Source organism: Mycteria americana, chromosome 1 (assembly GCF_035582795.1).
Source record: "Mycteria americana isolate JAX WOST 10 ecotype Jacksonville Zoo and Gardens chromosome 1, USCA_MyAme_1.0, whole genome shotgun sequence".
Lineage (NCBI taxonomy): Eukaryota > Metazoa > Chordata > Aves > Ciconiiformes > Ciconiidae > Mycteria > Mycteria americana.
In genome coordinates, this window is record NC_134365.1 from 118,086,775 (window position 1) to 118,109,535 (window position 22,761).

A 22,761-nucleotide genomic window follows, 5' to 3' on the forward strand; every position below is an offset into this window, starting at 1 on the left:
TATTAAAGTTTGGGTACTTCAAATGCTCCTAAGCATGTATTTATGTATTAACATGTATGACATACGGAGTATTAATCTTAGTCTTAAAAAGAATTAGATCAGGCAATGCATGTTTCACAGTTTGCTTATTATGCTTTAGTATCAGTAGGTTCCTGTTGGATATGACTTTCACGTGTACAACTTGTTTTTTCTTCCTCCAGATTTGAAGAATAGAAGCATGCTTTCCACTGAGACTTACACTACCATTTGTGATACAGAATGTCTCTAAGTGAGAAGAATAGTGTTGTTTTTGCATATGAATCTTCAGTACACAGTACCAATGTACTTCTCAGTCTCGATGATCAGAGAAAGCAAGATATTCTTTGTGATGTTACTATTTTAGTGGAAGATCAGCGATTTCGGGCTCACAAAGCTGTGCTTGCAGCTTGCAGCAATTACTTCCTTTCAAGAATTGTGGGCCAGGTGGATGCTGATCTTATCATCACTTTACCGGAAGAGGTGAGTGTCACTCCCTTCTGTATTTTACCTGTCAGTGCTTCTAATCTGTTTTGTTCGGTTCTGTTTTACAATAGGCTTGTGCTTAACTGAGAAGTAAAGGTAAGAGAATTAAGAACTGGTAAGAGAATTAAGAACTGAGGGCAATGAATTTCTAAGTTGTAAAGCTGCCATTGGTTGAGGTAAAGGCTAGACAGATCAGAGTGTGTGTCACAGACTGAAGATGTGAGTGCTGTCTTGGGGAATGTAGAGGGGAGATCTTTTCAATTAAGTATATATTACTTTTAAAATTGTGCACCTGATTCAAAGCATGTAAGTTTTTCAAAAAACAGGCCTTAAATGTTAAAGAGGTGTTGCAGAACTAGTCCTCCTACATGAAAAGAGAATACCTTTGGAGTAATAAATAAACAAATTAAAGCTTAAAATGATAATACCTTTAAATCAGTGTCATTAAGATTTGGTTTTGTATGTTTGAGTAATACAGCCATGCTTATATTCCTTGCTTGCTGCTTACTGTTGTTAACAATTTTCTTCTGCTCAGTTCCCCATCCTTTTTACACACTGATCGTTAGCAGCTTGATTTTTTTCCTACTGTGTTTTATTACTTTTAAGACTGAGAAAATATATTGCAATTACTTGCTTTCTTTTTTTACCCCTAAAATACATATTCTTAAATCAGATTGAATTTAAAGGCATTCAGTGGGAATGAGCCAGAACCTGACATCCATAGGAAAGAAAAATTATTATTACGTATCTGGATTGTCCAAGACATTTAGAGATTCCAGTTGGTATTTAGTTAAGTTATAAGAGGCATGAGGCAAGCAAGTGACTGTGTTTTTATATGAAATGCTGTGCTTGTAGATGAAGAGTGAAGAGCCTCCAAGTGCTCTGATTACTGCTACCATTGGGCACAATCTGAAGGCTTGGTTCATAAATAATCAATGGCTTTCTGGGAGGTAGTTCACGGTAATCAGCTTTGGGGGTCAGAAATAATATGCAATTTGTTGGCAACTCAACTAGAATCATTCAAGTTGGAGGAAAGGTGCACACCAATGAATATTTATAGTGACATTGGAGATTACATTATAGACTTGTTGATGTACAAGACTGAGTTGAGGGCTAACTCAGAGACAATATATTCAGAAAGCCTGTACTTCAGTAAAGTAGCTACCTCACTGGCTTTGTAACATACTGAGATAAGCACAAGGATTCTCTGTTACCAGAATCTTTCTGACTTCATAGAAAACAGAAAACTAAAAGGGATCAAGTGGCTTCTTTAAAGAGCTTCAGTGGTCTTTGCTATTCTCTGTTGATCAACGAATCTGTTACAAAATTACGTTACAGTGTAATACGACTATGTCACTTTTAATGGACCTTCTTACTTGTGTGTGTGTGTTCATTTCTTCTTATGCTTTTTTTCCTAGTCGCTTAATATGTTGATAGCCTGAACGTGTCTCAGATTGAAAGAAAAGTAATGGTGGGAGCTGATGTGGAAGGGAAGTAGGATGCTGGGGAACAGAAAGCCGTGATTTGGAATAAAAGAGGGAAATCAGTGGCATGTAAAACTTCTGACGTTGAAGAGAGAATTTTGCTTTGGGATGACAGAAAAAATAGGATATTGGAAGAATAAGTAATGTACATCAGAGTTGGAGAGGGGAAAAATAGTCTCCGGCACAAAGCAACAGTGTTCCAATGAACCCATGAAATAAACCTGAGTTAGAAGGGACCAGGGTTTGTAAAGAAAATGGAGGAACATCATAATCCTGACACTTACTACAATGTAGACTTAAGCAGACTCTTAATGTAATTTAGTATTACTGATGTAAGAACTGAATCTGCTGAAGCAACAGGCAAAAATACTAACAGTGAATCTCATTTTAATCATTTGATCGGATCACTTGGTAAAAGCATTTTAAGACTCAGCAACTCGAGCTTCTCTTCTGGGAACTGTGAAATATTTTGAAATGAGTCAGTTTATGAAGCTGCATATTTAAGAGAGGCAAACACTGATCACATGGTTTGACTTGACTTTTTTTAAATTTTAACCTTTTTAATCATCCAAAGTATTTGAAGTTTAAAATGAAAGACACCAGTCCACAATCTGAGATACCAAAATATTTTTGGAATTAAAGTACTTCATATATTATATTGTAAAGACTAACTGCTGACATCTTGGTGTAGGCTCTGTGTTGTTTTTCTACCAGTGTTTTTACTCTGAGTTAAATTTTCAGCACAAATACAAATTAAATAAATGGCTGCTGCAAGAGTTGCTTTTCTAGGTCAGTCAGACCAAGAGTCTTTCTAGCGTTCTATCTTGTTTGAGGATAGCCAGCTAGAAATGTGTAAGAGAAAATGAAAGGAGTAGAGTGTTTTTTTCCCCCCTCTTGATCCTTCCAGTTTTTAGCCGTAAGTTTCTACCTTATATAGAAATAACGTACAGTTTTGAAATACCATTGTATTTTTGTTCAGTTTCATGTATGAATGTCACTTGTTTGTAAACCTACTTTAATGATTTACTGACTATACCAAGTTTGAAGACTTCTTGCCAGTTTATGGATAAACTGTCTTTTGCACTCCCCTTCCCCACATTATTAAGTATGAATTAATGTGGTGGTGTAATCGGTAGTCTTCTCTCCAGAGCGCATTTCAAATGCTATTTTAAGAATTCTTTAGATAAGTTGTAAGAGTTTACAGGCAGTTTTGCTGAACTGTCTCTGTGCAGATCTCTTCAACTTCCTTTCATGTGTTGTTTATGTGTTCTTTAACAAAAACACCAAACAACCACTAAAAAGGCAAACAAAACAAACTCTCAACTGATTCCTAAATTGAATTGCATGTATAGTTAATTATCTTGCTGGCAGAAGAATTCAGTATAGTTAATCCATTAATGTACCACTTTATTCAGCATAAAGTCCTGTTCATTTCGTTAAAGGAGGGGAGCAGAATGTGGCCTTGAGTTTGAGTAGTAATAATGGACATACTGCTTTATCCTTCACTTGCAGGGAAAGGCTAAAGGAAGCATCATGTAACTTGTAGTATGGTGATCTGTTTACAGCTTTCTGCCTGATTCCTTAGTAATTTTTTCATGTGTAAAGATGATCTTGTTCAGTTTGTAATGATACAGTTTTTGTTTATCTCTGGATTCCCTGTTAAGCAACTGTTCTGGGGTAAAAATGGAGATGATAATGATGGAAATGTTCAATTAAAACTACCTACTCCAAAGAGGCTTTAAACTGAGAATAATTGGTTTTGGTGTACAGTTTTTGGGTACAATTGTTTTCATTTGTGGGAGGAAGAAAGGAGTAGATGGCTATAGTGATAAATAATCCTGTGTGGTCAAACTCCACTTTTTCAAACTTTTTTATATCAATGATGCATAAGACTGAGCAAATAACAGTAATTGCTCTTTAAAGGAACAATTAAATACCAGAAGCATTTTGATCTTATTCTGGGGTAATTCATGTATAACTTGGGTTTGAAAGGTGTCTTTGTAAAGTTGGAATCCAGTTACTGGTTTTCAGTGTATGGCAATATTTTTCACTTGTTAGTACTGTATTGTCAGAACATTTTATTAAGAGATTGATCACAGTGAAGAAGATAATTGCCACAAAATGTCCAGGATAAATTGTATCAGAAGATTTGTTTCAGAATCAGTGTAGCCAGGTTTTCTCTGTGGAACAAATCTGCTGCTTTTGTCTTGTACTCTGTCCTGCTGGCGTGGTTTGCTCGCAGGTAAATCTGGGTTCTGTGTGTTTCTCTATTTAAACCCATATTGGCCATACTCATTTTTTTCCTTTTTTTTTTTTTTAAATAGGTAACACTTAAAGGATTTAGTCCTTTGCTTCAGTTTGCATACACAGCTAAACTTATTTTAAATAAAGACAATGTGTCTGAAGTTTGCAAATGTGCTGAATTTTTGGGTGTACACAACATTGAAGAGTCTTGCTTTCAGTTTCTCAAATTCAAATTTTTGGACTTTAAATCGGATCAGCAGGAATGTCCTAGGAAGAAGTGTTGTACACAGCGTTGTCGGAAAACAAACCCTAAAATTGGCAATGTGGATGATGGAGACCTAGAAATAGATGATGAAGCAGAAGAACTTTTAGAAAAGGAATGTAATCAAACTCCTGACACAAAGCTCTGTAAAGATGAAGAAAATGCTAAATCATCACCTGCTCTCCAAGATAATGCCAATCAAACATGTGATCCTGTGCATTTAGAAAGGGGTGGTGTTTCCAGCTTATCTTCCCAATGCCCAAAGTATAGAAAATTCCAGAAAGCTTTTGGAAATGACAAAGTTCATACTTCAGAGTCCAATTCCAGTATTAAAGACATTCAGGTGCCACCAATTGCAACTTTTCTTGAGAAGGAAATATCTGATAACGATGGCATACAAAAAGCTCAGGAGTGTGTACCTATGCAGCTGGTCTCAAAATGTGAAGAGACTCAGGTAAAAATGGAAGAAGGGGAGGAAGGCATTGAGAAGAAGGACGAGTCAAAGAGAGATTCTGTGACTCAGAATGTGTCGTGTCCTGTGGAGAAAATGGATCTTGCTGCTTTCCCCCAAAACTCTGCTGCACCTCATGGACTCAATTCTGTGTCTTTTTTACATACTTGTGAGCAATATGGTAACTTGAATTTCAGTAGTATGCAAACCAACACAGTCTTAGCTGAAAAAACTGTATCAGGTACTGGAATTGGGAATGACAGAATTGAAAGTCAAGATGATGCACCTTCAAAGGTCGATTTGTGCACTAGGGAAGCCACTAACATTACATCAGCTGGTGATCGAAGCAGTGTGGAGAGAGAGGTAGCAGAACATCTAGCAAAAGGGTTTTGGAGTGATATTTACAGCACAGAAGCCTGTCAAATACATTTACCACCTGCAGTTCCAAAAGAGTGCTTGGAGCCAGTATATTCGGGGAAAAAATCTGAGTGTCCGTGGCTGGGTATAAGGATCAGTGAAAGCCCTGAACCTTGCTCTCAACGAACTTTTACAACATTGAATTCTGTCAACTGCCCCTTTATAAGCAACCTTAGTACTGAAGGGTGCTCCAACAGCTCTGAAATAAGCAGTGGAGATTATGTTCAGGGGCAGCAACAAGAACAGTGTCCATATAATTATGTGATAAGTTTGGGAGAGGATTCGGAAACTGACACCGAGGGAGACAGTGAATCCTGTTCAGCAAGAGAACAAGAATGTGAGGTAAGAACATCCTGGTGTATCCTTTGCTTCCCTGTCTCTTAAAGCCCTATTCAGAAAAACCTAATTCTGAGTCTCTTGGGGGGTTTTTTTGTGGTTGCTTGTTTTAAAAATCTGGGAAATGAAACTTTAACCGTTCAAAGGCTTATATGGAAGATCACTGTTAATTCAGGGAGACTTATAAAGTATTTTTGGTAGGATATTGAAGTGGTAGATGCTTAGGTATTAGATCTCTTCAGATATTTTTCTGGAACAACTCTATCAGAAAAGGTTGTAAGTCTTAAACCAAGGCATAGGGGTTCTTTTTTAGAATTTTTTTGTCTGCTTCAGTTAAACTTAAGAAAACCCTAAATTTCTTGGAACCTTTGTTTTATAGAAACTTAACAGTTTTCTTGGTTTTATTCTGAGTTGTGGAGAGAAGGTAGGAGAGAAATCATACTTGAGATTTACTGTGAAATGAAAATTAAGTTTTCAAGCTGGCTTCAGTAGCTGTGTATTTAAGACTGCTTTAATAGTATCTCCTTCTCTAAAACTGAGATTATATTTGTTCCTCCAACTGCGGAAATTATTTGGCACTTCTTTCCTTTATGTCATTGCTTTGGTAGTGTTTTAGGCAGATGCCATACATAAGTAGTCTAATCCCAAAAGATTTTACTATATACCTAGAATGGTTTCTGTCACACTTCTTAGAATTGTAGACTGTGTATGATGGATCATTTAATGTAATGAAAATTCAGTTGTTTTTAAAGCACTAGTTTTTTTCTTTTCAAAATGCAGGGCCTTACTGAGACTTAAAATAAGTGGAAGCTACCATCAATATAGAAAGCTGGCAGGCCAAACGAAAGGCCAGAATTGGCTAAATACATTCCTCATCTTTACATTGCAAAGAAGTAGATGGTATCATTGCTGAGGGCAATACTCTGTCCTTTTTTTTTTTTTGCCTGTTTGTCACCGGTGGTAGCCAAACACAGAAAGGGTTTCACTGTTTGCTTTTTAAACTAAATTCAGATCTTTGACCACAGGAAGGTAACATATTCTGCTACTTAATATACTCAAATGTAAGGATTAAAATAAAGTGTCTTTAGTTGGATGCTTCATAAAATGTGGCAATTATTTTGTAAAGGTAAACCTGTTTCTCAGTATTAGTCAGGATTTTATGATCCGTGTTATGTTTCAGAAGTTCCTGCTTTTGCAGCTCAGGTGTACAGACAGACAGTAGCAAGAGCCTGGTTCTCTCTCTTCTCCAGCATTAAGAATTACAAGACAAATATTGTAACTTCTATATTTTAAGTAAATGCCTGTTTCAGATGAACTTTTCCTGCAGAAAACTATAGGTATAAAAATGTATGCAGGATACAGTCTTAATAGCAGCTTAGAGGAAACTTTAGACTGAATTAGTGATTCTTGACACCTGTTTTGTGCACCAGCTAACCATAACTTATTTTCCTAGAGTGTATCACCTCATTATTTGCTGCACACACGGATAGATTTCATCCTACTGTGAATATGCTTTTGAGGATCTAGTGTAAATGTGCAAAGTACTGAGTTAATTCGGCCGTTTCATCTAGTTGAAACCCCTGAGTTTTATCCGCCTCACCTGACGGCTACATTAGCTTGCTCTTGTCTCTGAGATTTAGGAAGAAATATGGGTTGTGTGGTAAAGAATGCTTAAAATAAAAACTTGAATTGGCCTGTTGGTGTTTGTGTATATCAGTTTCACCTTTGATTTACAATTGTATCTTACATTCTAGGTAAAACTGCCATTTAATGCACAAAGGATTATCTCACTTTCCAGAAATGACTTCCAGTCATTTCTGAAAATGCATAAATTAACTCCTGAACAATTGGACTGTATTCATGATATCCGAAGACGAAGTAAAAATAGAATTGCAGCACAGCGGTGTCGTAAGAGAAAACTTGACTGCATACAAAATCTTGAATCTGAAATTGAAAAACTGGTATGTATAAGTATTCATTACTGTTGATTTGAGTCTTCCTCTAAACATCCTGACTGGACATCTGGTAGTAGTTTGAGAGTGAGGTGGCTTACTACTTTTTCCACTCAAGCTTAGAAAACTTTACCAGTCTTAGATAACTTCTTGATAGCAGTTCTAGATTTTCTGTGCTTTACTCTAAAGTACAGACATTTTTCCCTCTGTGGACTTGTTTCCATTCAAGTAAAAGTGCATCATAGCAAACACCTTCAGAAAGGTGTTTCTGAAGTCCATCAGCATTGACCTTAATTGTACAGAATTATTCCCAAACCATTATCCCACTCTACTTTTTCTACCTCTTTCCCCTTTCTTGCTTTGTGCTTTTGTTCTTCAGCTTGTGGTATTGCTCGTGATCAACTTTACAGTTATGCAATTGTTAGTTGTGTAAGTATTGTTCTTGTAACATATCAACACAGGCTGGTGAACTGAGTCTTGAATCTTAAAAGCGAGGCCCTTGCAGAAAGGCGGACGATATAGCAGAGCTCAGGAAGCTGCTTGGCTTTTTAGCAGTTGTATCAAGATTGTAGCTGAGGAATTAATGCATCCAGATTTCTCTGCAACCATCTGTTAATATAATTTCTCCTTCTTAAAAGGCAATCAAAAGATAAATATGTAACTTAAGAGAAATGTGGATAATCTGAAGTTCTCCTGGCAAGAAAATAATTGTGAGTGGCTTTTTTCTGGTCTTTGTTTCTGACCCTCTCATCTCAGTTTCATAGTGGATCATACCACGTGCACTAAATAATTCAGTTGTTTAGGGTTACTTGCTCTTAATTCTTGTTTATGAAGCGTTTCAGACTTTGTGTTTATATACATGAATTTAATATCTGTATTAACTAGGAACATATGCAGCCATGTTGCACCTTTCTCCTTATGACTTCAGAGTGAAAAGGAAAATAAAATTAGAGCAAAGTGCCATGGGTTAGAAACTTATTTTCCTGAAGCGGTCTATCATCTTTCACTACATGCACTTCTGCAACAAAGGAGATAGACTTTGAAGGAAGGCCTGCAGTGCCATACAGCCCTGATGAGTTGACAGAGCAAGTCATTCAGCATGCTGAATGAAGAAAATACTCTGGGAGGGAGGGAGGGAAATCAGGTGATCGTGTTAATAACAGTTAAATTTTTCTGACTAAAGAGAGAAGTTGCATTTCTGACAGTTCAGAACTTTTTGCCTGTTTTTGTCATCATATTGTCATTTCTGTTTGTTATGTAACTTTGTCAATATTGTGCAACACCTGGGGGGGGGGGAAATTAGAGATTCATCTGCAAGATTAGACCTGTAGTTGACTAAGTGACTGATAATCATAGTATAATATCCTTTCTTCTGTGGACCTGTGCTAGAACAGACTGAATGTCTGCTGTTTGACAGGTATCACTGTGCAAGGTCTAGACAATGAGTGTTGAGAATTGTGAGGTGAGGTCTGAGTTATGAATCATGCTCTAGGCACAAACGTGTTCCAGTTGCTTATTTTTTCCAACTGTGCAGGTAAGTTTCTTCAGAACTTCCTGAAAAGACCTTTTTTGGAGCTGTTGAGCATGTCTGACAGCCGCTGGTGTTAAGCACCATCGCACTTTTATAAGTCGTGCACAAATACAGAAACTTTAACGTCTATCTAGGCATAATTTCCAGGTGGGTGGAAGAAAAGAGACATCTGTGAAAGGTGTTGTGTGGTACATCCAGGCTGCTTCATGCGTGATGACTCCTGCCTCATTCCTGCTTCTCTGGGTCAGTCATTTGTCTCAGATCTGTTAGTCTTTGATCTTTCATGGTATCCTCTGTAATGTGGCTTTGGGAGAGGATAATATGGTGTAGCTATAGTTCGAAAACTCTTGACAATTAGATAATACTCTCTACTGTAGCCTGTTAGGAAATATAACTTGGTTAAATTCCTCATCCTGGCTTCCAGTATGTACAGCATGTTGTCTTGTATTAATTTCTACTCATTGTTGCTTATCAGGTTTTTGTTCTCTCCGATTAAAAGATAGTGTTTGTGGTGTGTTTCTTGCGAAAGTCTTCTATCTGGGACAGACTAACCCCCTGCATGAGTAGAGGCTGGAGACAGACTGGCTGGGGAATAGCTTTGCTGAAAAGGACCTTGGGGGTCTGGGCAGACAGCAAGCTGAGCATGGGTCAGCAGCGTGTCCAGGCTGAAAAGGCCATCAGTGTCCTGGACTGTATTAACAGGAGCACAGCCAGTGGTTCAAGGGCAGTGATTGTACTCCTATACTTAGCACATGTAAGGCTGAATTTTTTGCCCAGTTTTGGCCCCTCCCAGTGCCAGAAGTACATTGACAAACTGAAGCAGGGTTAGGAGAAGGCCACCAGGATGGTCAGCCCTGGAGTACTTCTCCTATGGTGAGAGGCAGAGGAAACAGGGCTTCTGCTTGGAGAAGAGATGCCTGTGGGGAGACCTAATAGCCACCTGCCCGTATCTGTGGGGCCAAGATCATGTAGCCATTGGGAGTGGAAGATCTTCGGCTTCCCAGGGGGTCGTACTTCACAGCAGGAGAACAAGAGACATTGTCATAAATTAAAATGGGAGGTTTCAACTGGATATAAGGAAACACTTTTTTTCCAATGGGGACAGGCAGGCAATGGAGCAGGTTACCCAGAGAGGTTGTGCATGCTCTACCTTAGAGGTTTTTGTGACATGACTGAGCAAAGCCCTGAGCAGCCTGATCTTACCCAGAGCTGACTTTGTTTTGAACAGGAGTTTGGACTACAGACCTCCTGAGGTACCTCCCCACCCAAGTGATTCTGTAAAATTGAAAGTCTTACGTTAAGCTCTACTTATATTGAAGAAAAATACTGTTCGGTACTGAATCTACCTGTTATCTGGGGGAATTAAGTTTGTTCATTTCTCTTGATCTTCTGTACTGATAATGTAATTTTTGACCCCCATATAGTCTTTGCTTATTGATCTCTCAGCTGAACCTATGTCGTCTTGTTGTTCACTAATGTTCCATATTTGAGAATACACGTAGGCCACTCAAGGAGATGTTGGCTTGTTAGAAACAGCTCTTTCAGAGCACCTGTGTATATTCACATGCCTTGTATTTTCTCACTTAAAAGCTTTAAAATGAGGGTACTTGTGGGGGGAGCAGAGTAAAGGACAACTGGCCTCAAGAAGCACTACTTCCCTGAAGATTCTGTAGCTCAGGAGGAGGATGTGTCAGTCAGTGACATACTATAAGCTGTGATCCAAGAAATGTAATTGAGATCTTGTTATGTATACTATAGCAGGGAGAGGAAGTGTGTGAACTAAATAGATTCTTCACCAGAAGAATTAAAAGGGCTCTGAGTTTGATTATTATTATGACCTCAAAACTAGCTGGCATTACTTTGCAGTATTAGTATAGTGCTGCTAAAATAAACCAATAATATTTAAATATATTAATCTGTCGGCAACTTCAGATGGGGGCGGGGAACTTTACACTGGAATAACTATTTCTGAATGTTGGAAGTTTGTATTAAACAGCAGTATAGAGAATTTCATCACTCCATAATACACAGCTGAATGCCTCTACATGCCCCAAATGTACATAAAGTGATTTCAGATTAGGAGATTTAGCAACAGCTGCTCCCAGTATGCTGACAAGCAGAAGTTGATTAGCAAAGCACTCTTTCTAATCATTTTAGGTAAAAAGGACTGGCAACAACTGCTGCTCTTGTAAAATGCCACTTAAAGTTAGTCAGTTCTTTCAAAAAGAAGTTGTAGAGGTTGCAGTATGAGTTTCTCCTGCAAAAGGGGATGTGAAGAGGACTGAAAATAATTAGACTTTCTAAGAGTGAATTGACGCAGTAATAGTGATAACACACAGTCCCTATGATTAAAATTGTTTTCTTAAAAACTATTTAAAGCTTTGTATGTCTTAAAAACTCTGCCTCTTCTTTTAGTTAATTAATTATAGAACTCAAAATGTGTGGCATGTTTGGTTCTGGGTTTTTTGTCCTTTCAGCTGCTTCATTACGGTCTTGCTTGTTTACTGTCCTTCTCTGCCATTTCCTCATTTTTCTTCATTCCAGATGTTGCTTGTTTCCATCATTAGACCTCTCAGTTATCAATGACCTTTCATCTTCAGCCAGTTGTATCAGAAGTCTCAGACAAATTCATGACATTGAAGTAAAAGCAAAAAAAAAAAAAAAGCTAATTTTTAATTAATGGTACTTTTTTCTACTTGATATTCATTAGTGAATTGCCATCCCTTTCGCTGCCCTGTGTTTGGAAAATCCTTTTGCATTATGTAGCTAGATTGTAAGCTCTTCACAGCAAGGACAGTCTTATTTCGTGTCCAAGAGGTATCTGCCACTCTTAAGCATGTTAGCTGTGTAAATAAAACTCAAGCATTCAGCTGGTATTCTCCTGTTCCAATAGTAGGTTACCTACCTACTGGCACCTCTGTTCTTGTCTCTTCAATTCACTAATCTGTCATTCCTCTCTCACTGTACTTCAGATTCTTTAACTTCTAGTGTTCTAGTCGGTGCCTTGAAACAAACCAGATTGCTGCATTTCCATAAAAAATACTTTGTTTACAATTGTAGCATGTTTTGTTTCTTTAACTTTTCTGTATTTTCTGTTTCCTTTAGAAACTCTTCTTAACTCCATTGTTTGTTTTACAGTGGACTTGGCACTTCTTGAGAATTGAATTTATTTTCATCTAGCAAAGTAGTATCAATAGTGACAATATGATGTCTGGTTTTCAACATTCAACTTTTAAAATTTAAATCTCTATGAAGACTGCTCTGCTTAAGTTTTGTTGACCCAGTGGTAATGGTTTAAATGTGTTACCCTGTAGAATTAGTGTTTCGGGAATATTTATAGTAAGTGAAACCAGGTTTCATTTATTTAATAACTACAAATTACTCTTTTGGCTGCCAGCGTGAGTTTTGAAAAAGTTGTACATCTGAAAAATCACTTCAAGTAGCTGAGTTGATGATGCTTCAAGAGAGGTTAAGATTGTCCCCTTTTGATAGGCATTTGTGTTGCTGTTTACCTTCTTATTGCCAAATTACTTCTGTTTCAGCAGACCAGATTATTTACAGTCTTGTTTTAGCTTTGATAGGAACATAAATCATAGTTTTTGTGTTAAAATGTAGACTAAAAGGCTATTCTTCTTTTTGCAGCAAAATGAGAAGGAGAACTTGCTGAAGGAAAGAAACCACATTTTGTCAACTCTGGGTGAGACAAAGCAGAATCTGACTGGACTTTGCCAGCAGGTGTGTAAGGAAGCAGCCTTGAGTCACGAGCAAATACAGATACTTGCAAAATATTCTTCCTCAGATTGTCCGCTTTCATTTTTATTCCCGGAGAGAGAACGAACAGCTCCGTCTGATAGTGAGCTTGCCATACCAGCATGTATAGAATTAGCAGATGGTCTTTCAGGTGTTACATCTACAAATGAGCAGAGTTCTTGTTACCAGTGTGTGAAAAGTGTGTGTGATGCAACATACAATCAAATACAAGAACTGCATCCAGTTTCCGTAAGAACATTGGAGAAAACTTCGCTTGTAGAACAGTGTGGACAGAGCGGTGGTATCACAGACTTCTGTCAGCAAATGACTGACAAATGCACTACAGATGAGTGAATCTGTTCCCTTCCTATTGCCAGCCTCTCAACATCACAACTAAAAGTGAGATTGAGCATTATTGTAAAGCAACTTACTAAGTGAAAGAAAAGATGAAACTTTATGTTCTGAAACTACATTGACAATTACATCGTCATTATATTACTTGGCAAGCTTTGGGTTTGCTCTGTGTCATTCTAGAGTGTAATTTGTATGTGTCAGCCTTGGAGCTTTTTCTGTGTGGTGATGCCAAGGAGAGTTCAGGAACGTTGTTGGAAAGTATAAACTCTGTGCACAGATGTTTATTTGTGAGGAAGCTTTAATTCAGGTATAGAGCAGCCTTCACTCTGATTTATGCCACAGTACCTAATGCCACTCTGCATCTCAAGAAAAGCCTCCTAACAGGTGTTTATGCACAATGACTTCTCTACCTGGAATTCTTGTCTCTTTAAGATTTCTTTTTTCCTGGTAGACAAACCTTAAGAAACATGTATAGCTCTGTAAATGTTTATTTTGTAGATGGATTAGGATAACATGACAGTATGAGGAGATTGTGGCAAGTGCGCTCTGGAACAGCTCGTTGCTTCCTGTGGTTCCCATCCGTGTACCAGAGCCAGCTTTTAGTGAATATATGCCTATGTTTAGGCTCTGCAGTACGTAGTTAAGACAACTGGAACAGCAGAGGTGCTGCAGCATACTGCTCTCCTCTAAATTTTGTGGGAGGAATAACAACATAGTGGGAAAGGCAGAAGTTTGAAACTGGTGCAATTCTTTGATTAGTGTGCGTTGGATCCTCTGGCATCTGAATCCCATATGCTTGTTAAAATTCATTGCTGCATTGTGACTTACTGTCCTAGCGCCTTCAAGCTCGCCACTGTTTGTGATAAGTTGGAATCAAAGTATTGTGAAAGTTTAAGGACAGATGATTTTTTTTTTTAAGGTATTCAGGCACCAAATTCTTCAACTTCAGTGCCTAATTGCCTAAAGTAATCTACAAATGTATTTGTTCTCTGATCACTGGGACCAGTAAAGATCTATTTCAGAATTTTAGTCTTCAGGATACTTTTATGGCTAAACCTGCAGTACATTTTCAATGGCTTGTGCTATAAGTATAAACATATAGAAAGTATAATAAGGAAATGAGCTGGAGGGATTTCCTTCATTTGCTTTTGCGAAGGAGAAGTTCAGCTACTAAAGAATCCCCGTCTCTTAGATTTTTACATGGCAGTAGATGCATATTGTATACCAATGATGCTTTGTTATTTAGATGTTGTTCTCACACCAGAACTAAGTATTGAACCTCACCACAGAAAACTTTGGTTTTGCTGGTTTACAAAACATGAAGAATCTTGTACAAGCCAGTGGAATTCTTCATTTCCTACCTCAGAATGTATATTAGCTTTTTGTGTCTTTGTGTGCATGTACAGTAGGCAGCAACTAAGCAAAGGACTATTGTAAATACTGCTTTGCAGTTTTATCTTGCAGTGAGACAAAACTTGTTCTTGGCAAGGCTCTCTCCTCCTCCCCCCCCCGGTAACATAGCATTAATAAATATATTAAGACTATTAAGCCACTTATTTAAAACAAAATTTAAAAATTTGACAGGTTTCAACAGTACTTCTCATAACCAGCATGTAATACAAGTGACTACACTACCTCACTTATGGGATTGAAAGTTGATTCAAATCTCTAGTGATATCCTTGGGTTTTCATCATATATCATAACTTTTTTAAGGGGAAAATTTATGTTAATGGAGCATAGCTTGTATAAAATCACAGTGCTTGCAGTAATTGAAATTCAGAAATAAATACTATATGGCAGACATCATCAGAGTTCTACTGCTTTGGATATATTTTTCAGGTAATTGAATTTAAATTCTTTTAAATTACTGTCATTTATATATGTTGATCCTGCATATGCATTACTCATGAAGCTCTCTGGGTTTTTTCCTCCAGTGTCTGTATATGCGTGGTTAATTTAATCCTGCCTCCCTGCATACTGCCACTCTGGGCAGTGTTTTGCTCCTAAGTCTCCATTTTAATTAAAAAGCAAACCAACAAGAAACAATAAAAAACAAAACAGCCCCAAACCTCTCTACTGTTCATAGATAATATCACTTTTAAAGCTGGTGATATTCTGAAATGACGTGGATAATGACATTAAAGCATTGTCCTAATAGTACACATACTCTGAAATGGAATTCCTTAGGTTAAATGTTTATTATAAAGGGATAGAGCATATATGTAGAGAATGACTGGCTGGGAACTTAAACATACCCAGTGGCCCAAACCCCTGACACATTTGGCTATGGATCTTGGAAAACAAGGTCAGTGATTACCAAGTTCAGAGGCTGGAATATCCACCAGAGAGTTGTGCTCCACTGCTGCAGTCTGGTGATCAGGCAGGGTCTGAATTCCACCCAGCAAATGGTGCAGGGCTTCCAGTGCAGAAATCATGGCTGTCATTGACATACAATAAAATTCATGTCGTGTTTTTAAACGTACGATGAACTTGATGAAGTTTGAGGGTAGGTTTTTGCCTAACCAGCTGCATCTAAATAGTTTTTAAAGTATTTATTTAATACAGTAGACCTACAAGTTGCATGTTAACTTCTATAGCCTATATCACCAACTTGCAAAAGTTAAGAATGAATGACAATTTTATGATACAGAATTCTCAGGTAAATGTTTTGGAGTTTGGTTGTTTTTTTTTCAATAAAGAAATACTCGATTTTGAAATTGTAAAATACTTTGTTAAAGCATGTTTTAAAATACCTTGGACAGACTATCTTAAAGCCATAAGAGTATGATGGCATACAGATTGTAAAATAAACAGATAATTACAACAGTTGATTTTGTATCTTTCATAATTCAGTATTTTCTAAGACTACAATAAAAACCACTATCCTTTCTACAAAGGCTTTTCTTTTTTGTACAGATCTTCTGCAGTGAAAGTCTTTACTGGTGCGTTATTCGCTTATGTAGTACTAAAACATTTCTGAAAACAGTAGTAAAGTAGTCTATATAGTTTATAAGTTCCTGAATAATACACACAGTAGCAAATATTACTGAGTTGGAATAAATTTCCTGTAAGTATATTTGACTTTTTTGTGTCCTGTTCTGTTTGAGTGGGTTTTCTTTTCTGGGGAGCTTTGATATTTATTTATTTATCTATTTATTTATTTTAAGGGAGGGAAGAGGTAGATGGCTGATTAATGGGTTATTGTAGGTTTGTTGGGTCTAGAAAAAACTTGGAGGTGATGATTACGTGCATGGTATAGATCAGTGCATGAGACTGAAGTTTACCATGAGAGAGGTTGTAATGATACTTATGTATATTAAGCTTCTCAAGAAGTATCTTTGTAATTGTAGAGCTGTTAGGTCCTGTTAAATAATCAGAAGGATGGCAAAAAAATTTATCCATTCAGAAACTGTGTTTATTGTAATCTCCCTCCATACCTCCGGAACAGTGAACTGTAATACTGGATCTAGCCTTTCAGTGTTGTGTTTTACCTTGTTCAGAAAGCTTTTCATTAGAAGTCTTACTTCATTTAAAGTTTTTGTAACTTGTGCATTTGGCACTTTCAAGTCTGAAATTACTCGATCCCACCAGCAGACGCTTCACTGAAAGTTAAAACAGTCTTTTTTGCAGAAAATGCTGGAAAGCGGGGCGATTGATTATAAGGTTCAACTTGCTGCTTATAATTGATAAGGAGTAAAAGCTGTCTCTCTTTCTCTGGGACAGTGTTGTCCTTGGAATTCGTAGTCTTGGTTAGTGGATTTGGTTAGTGTTGTGCATTTCTTGACTTTAAGAACGAAGATGTTGGCTTGCACAAGAACGTTAGTGTAGTTCCTTTTTGAGGAAACTTAAAATCTTGATGCAAGAGTCTGTGATATGTTTAAAACTCCTCTTAATACTCGGCAAGAAACAACGACAATGAAAGCTGAAAGGTACATAGGCCAGAGATCAGTATTGTACAATTAGTTCTGCCTCCGGGTCTTTTTTAGGAAGTAAGAAATGAGGAACTGCTGATAATTGGCAGCCTTCATGTGAGCTCTGGGTTTTCATCTGTGCATGACAGAGCTAAGTGGAATTTGTTTCAAGTGAAATAGCAAAATTTCTCCCAAAGCTGAAAAGAAGGTAAAAGCACCTACTTTAACTGAAGCAGTTCTTGAACAAACTTCTGACAAAGGTTTGAGCATAAACAACATAGCTGACCTTTGCAGAGCAAAGTGAATGTTGTCCCTCTTTGGCACTGAAACAGAAGCTGGACCCTTATGCCTGTCTGATACTCTATTGTTTGCATATTGATTTCTTCTTTGGTTTGTTTTTGTTCCTCAAAAGAATGAGCCTCAAAAGCACAGCTGCAAGTCACTAGCACATATAAAGGGGAATTTTGATACTGGTATGTTAAGACTTGCTGCCAGTTGAATTTTTGTGGACAAAACTAAAGGAGAAAAAGAAGGGAGAATGAGCTATTTTAGCAGAGGTTTGAATAAGAGAGACTTCATGAATATGAATATTGTAAAAGCCTATTTAAGCATGTGTTATGCTCTCCAGGCCTCTTAAATGTGTATACACTGCATTTAAGCTTTTTTATTATTATTTTTAATCTTTTTGAATTGCCGATATTAATCTGACAGACGGTGGACGCTAGCAGCCACTCTTTCCCCCCGCTTTAGGTAACTGGGTTGGGGCAGGGAAAGCAGTGTTCACCTCAGAGACTGAAGCTTTAGAAATGAACAGGATGTTTAAACAAACATTTCTGTTGAGAACAATGTGGCTATGAAGGTGCAGGTAACGGTGTTTGTTGCTGGGAAATGTTTTGCCATGTTGTAGGTTTAAAAATAAAGAATGAAAAGTGCTTATTTTCCTGTTGAGCCAGGAAAGATTCAGGGTAGAACTTTCCAGGAGCATGTGCTAGAACCCAGTTTTTTTCTAGTTTAGAGTAGAGAAGGTATTTTTTACTTTTCTGTCCCTTCTCCACTGTTCTGAAGAACAGTGGAAGAAAAAATATTTATAATAATGCTCATTCAGAATACAGTGTAGCCTTCTAAGGATACTATTAAAAATAAATAGCTTTCATATATGCTAGGTATTGTAGGCACGCTTACAAATAGTCCCTATTCCAAAGAGATTTTGATTAAGGGATGTGAGATAACCCAATAACAGGATTTGTAAAGTACAAGATAAACTAGAATCTCATTTTAGTTTTAGGACAGCGTTTTGACTTGGTACCTACAAACCACTTCATTAGATAGGCATTCTGCACCGTGAGCAGGGATGGCATGACTGCGGGAGGGTAAAAACAGCTTTAGACTATGACTGAACATAAATCTCTTTTGTGGTGGATTATATAGTCTAAATATTAGGTTTACTTATTCTGTAATATATTGCCAATATGGCCTAACTTAAAGTTGTTATTACCAGCTAGTGTACTGAGCAGTAAATATATATATAGAGAGATATATATATATATAAAGAAAAATAATAAGTTTCCCTGAACTCATTAGAAATGCTTGTGTCTGCTAGTCAGCTGGCTTGACACACATCATGGAGTACCTGGAGTGTTCTTTAAGCCGTGACATCCATATGGGAGTTAACAGATGTGTCATCGTTTCCCTGACTGCATTTGGATCGGCCTTTGAGAGGAAACTGCGGAGCGGGACAGCTCATACAATACTTCGTTCTGGCAACGTCAAGCAGAGAAAACCACATTGCATGGTCAATATTCCTAGGAAGTCTTGAGGCTATATTTATGAAGTTCACTAGAAGCTGAATATTTGCCTGTAGATAGTCTTTAACTGCAGTTATCAGATAAAAGTATTGTGTGCATGTAGTGGTTTCTTTCCCCTGTCAGCTGGTGAGAAGCTCTTTGAGTGCTACAGCCAGTGAAGAGCTTCCAGCTTTCTGTGTGTACATATATATATATAGATGTATAAGAAAAATGAGGATACGGATGAAAACTACCAAAAAGGTTTTATAGGTTCTAGTAGTAATTTAAGACTTCTTGTGACTTGCACATTTTTTACTAATGAAAAACTGACTTACCAGTGATTTCATAATGTTCCAGAAGTAGAAGGTCAAAATGAATGTATTTGTAATGCCGATAGAGGACATCAGAAAAGTGTCATCTGCTTTTGGGATTTCAGTCGGAAGCAAATTCAGCAAGGAACTTCTTTGTTTGTTCTCTCAGTTTTTTAATTTAAAAAAATAAATGAAATGACGAAACAAAAAAACCACCAAAGGAAATAAAACCAGGAAGTGTCAGATTCTGGAAGACAGAAGTTGGTAATTTACAGGATTTCCACATCAAAAAAAGACTTTTCCATTATTTTCTTAACAGGAAAACAGGTTTCTAGTTCTGTTTTCATGGAAACTTATCACAATAGTCACGTTCTTAAAACTCAGCTTTCTGCAAAAGAATATAATTTCATGAAGAGCCACTTTGAGAACAGAACAACCTCGGTGCCTGAATAATTTGGGATGTGAAGATTTTATTTCGGTAACTTTTTTTCTTCCAAGCTGCTAATATCTGCTGTGAAAATAAGGGATAGTGAGAGTCTTCCGTGTGTATGAAATAGAGATTTGGGAATCCAAATGACAGTTAAATAAAACCTGATTTTCGAGAGTGCTGATGTACTGTTGCTTTTTCTTTTATTTGTGCCCATGATGCAAACAGATACTTTTTCATCAAAAAGATCTTCTGATGTGGGATGGGGGCGGTGGGGAGAAGGGCAGCCAACTGGGACGAAGTCCAACCTAGGCCTCCTTACAGAGGTCTTGCTCATGTTTTAGATAAGGCCCTGAGTCTTGCTCGCTGAGCTGCAATGCGAGCACACAAATGCGTCTGTGCATCTCTCTTGATCACTCGTCCTTTGAGAAGCCCGGATCATTTTCGTTCTACAAATGCTACCTGTCCAGTGGCTTCTTTTGTGATTTGAACTGTGCAGTCTATTTTCTTCTTTAAACTATAGATGGCAGCCTAATACTGTGTACTGCCTCATTACTGCTGCTCAAAGCGAGAACAACTCAACCGACATCTGTTGGTTTAAAACCCCCCAAAACTAGTGGAAAAGTGAATTTCAATTATTTTTAAAAAATCATTTAGGACATAAATTTCAATATCTAGCTTTTCAACCTGCAAATTCTGTTTAACACCTTATTAATTTCAACAGATTAGTGATGCAAATGCAGCGTACTGATTACTGATGATGTTATTCTGGATTCCAAAAGCATACATTCTGCCTGTAACTTTTCATTCTTGAAGTATATTGTATCTTGTGGACTTGAATTCAAGACAGAAATGAGAACAACAGTAAAAATAGTTAACAAGGTTTTTCCCGAGGCTTTCTGCATTGTGAATACACCTAAGTTGGAGAGTACATTGATGTTTGCCTCGGGGCCTGGCCTAACAGTGTTTTAGCACCTTTTTATTATTAAATGTGCTACTAGTTCAAGGAGATTACATTACTTATTTGCTAAAAGAGAAGAGGTTTTTAAATTCTGTGCCAGCGCTGGGTCTTTTAAATAGAAGTAGGGACAGAAATAAATTATGGCTTAAAAATCAAACTATTTTCAAAATTATGCGACTTTGCTTTAAGAGACTCGATCTAATAGCATCCCTAGTTTGTGGTCAAGAAATTATCATCTTGCCAGTTTGTGCATACTGCGCAGCAAGGTATTGGGAGGTAATTTCCACAAACAAAGTTGGAGATGATTCTGTTCCCTCTTTCCCCCTTCTTGGTGGACTCTCTTCTTCCTGGGTGCTGCTCTGAAGAAGAAGAATGCTGTTTTCAAACAAGCCAAAAGGTACCAGGTGATACCAAGTGTTTGGTATACGCAAACAGAACAAACCAAGCTTTGGAAGAAATATTTGCTTTTACACATTTTGCACAGCATCAACTGCAGCTCTCAGTTGATGCCATATAATGCTGCCCACAAAGAAAGGGGGAACGAGAAAGAATTAGTTGAGATAAAATAGATACTTATGTTTTATTATTTTGCTCAGAAACTATGGTAGTATCATTTACATCGATGTCGGTATGCTAGATTAAGCCAAAGAGTGTATATTAAAGAAGAACGAAGAAGTTACAAGCTGGTATTTCAGTTGTAGGCTGAAGCTTTGTGTAGTTCTTAATTGCTTATATAGATAAAATACTTGAAAACTCAGTAACATACAGATGCTAACAGTAACTTCTCCCATATCCTTTTTTCCCTCATCAGCTTAAAAAAACCCAAACGTGTTAGTTCATGTGTATATAGCAAAATTTTCTGCCGTAATATTACCAAAAATACAGTTATATTTTTATATAACTCTTCCTAAGGACACAATAATAAAAGTGCTTTTAGGGATATTACTTTGCTTGAAAAATGACAAGCTAAACTGGAAAACAGCTTTTTGTTTGAACAGTATGTAGAAAAGTCTTTGTTCTCGATGTATTAAAATGCAAATGTTAAAAGCAAGAATGTACAGATGTCATAAAAAGAAAATCCTTATTTCAAAGCTCGTATATTCCCCTATTACTTTACAGTTATGAGAAATTTCCAAGTATTTCAAATGCTTTTTCTTAGTAATGGAAAATGACCTGTGTATAATTCCCATCTCAAAAATAGCTTAAAAGCATCCTTTATTTGAGCTGTCAAAAATTATTTCTGCCCCATCTTAAAATCAAACAGTTATGCTTCAGCCCAGAGAGTATATTTAACACTGGACTATAAAACTCTGAAAATACAGCCTGAAACATTAATGAAACCAAGCAATAAAACAAGATGACACATTCATCCTTCTTTACTCTTTTCCTGTTGTGTTGATCTGAAGATCTGGTATCTGATCCCAGAAATATTCTGTGTTGCCTGGATTACCTTGTGGAGCTCTCAACGGGGAAAAAATAAACTGGGGGGAGGAAGGCTCAATGCTGCAACTGAGGTGCTTGCCATGCAGTCATTCCAATACTTTCGGAGATATTCTTATGGTCCAGATTTTGCTTGCCGGCTCACAAATTTAGGAAATCTATCAATCAAAAAAAATGTTACGCCAAGAACCCAGCTGCTGTGCATTGTTGGGAGTTTGGGTTTGTTTCCCAAAGGAGCTGTGATTTGAGGCTGAGGCTTAGAGATCCAACAGCTGCTGTTTGGGGTTGGCATTTTGGCGTTACAACTTTCTGATGTGCAAATTCTTCCAGGGAAAATACCTCAGGGAGAAACATGATCTCACATACCGTTGCAGGAGGCATCGCATTGTTGAAATTGTTCATTCATAGCCATCTTCTACAGGTGGCCTATCGCTTGAAAATAGTCACGTTAGTGCTGAACGCATTGTAGCTAAGTTCATATCTTAAAAAAACAATTCTTGGATTTTGTTCTCCCATTAGAAAACAAGTTGCAGCAGCTGGAGACATAGTCACTGCAGCTGATGCATTTATGAATGCTTGCAAAAATACTTTAAAAGCCAAATTATTTATAAGCAATGGATGTTTTCATTTTCCCTTTAAATCTC

The 22,761-nt window shown here is 37.3% G+C and overlaps 1 protein-coding gene across 7 annotated transcripts in view; it reads left to right on the top strand.

The window, feature by feature from the left end:
• The window catches only part of BACH1 (BTB domain and CNC homolog 1), a 32,086-nt gene extending 12,893 nt beyond the window's left edge, over window positions 1-19,193 (top strand). For 6 of the 7 annotated variants that reach the window (XM_075517255.1, XM_075517264.1, XM_075517220.1 and 3 more), the window contains 4 exons: window positions 201-498; window positions 4,310-5,701; window positions 7,450-7,656; window positions 12,821-19,193. In XM_075517255.1, coding sequence (XP_075373370.1) covers window positions 259-498; window positions 4,310-5,701; window positions 7,450-7,656; window positions 12,821-13,282 — 2,301 coding nt within the window. In that variant the 5' untranslated portion in view covers window positions 201-258 and the 3' untranslated portion in view covers window positions 13,283-19,193. Of the gene's footprint in view, window positions 1-200; window positions 499-4,309; window positions 5,702-7,449; window positions 7,657-8,285; window positions 8,358-12,820 lie in introns of all 7 variants that reach the window. The other variant, XR_012777870.1, reaches the window with a different exon arrangement.
• Window positions 19,194-22,761: the final 3,568 nt, after the last annotated feature.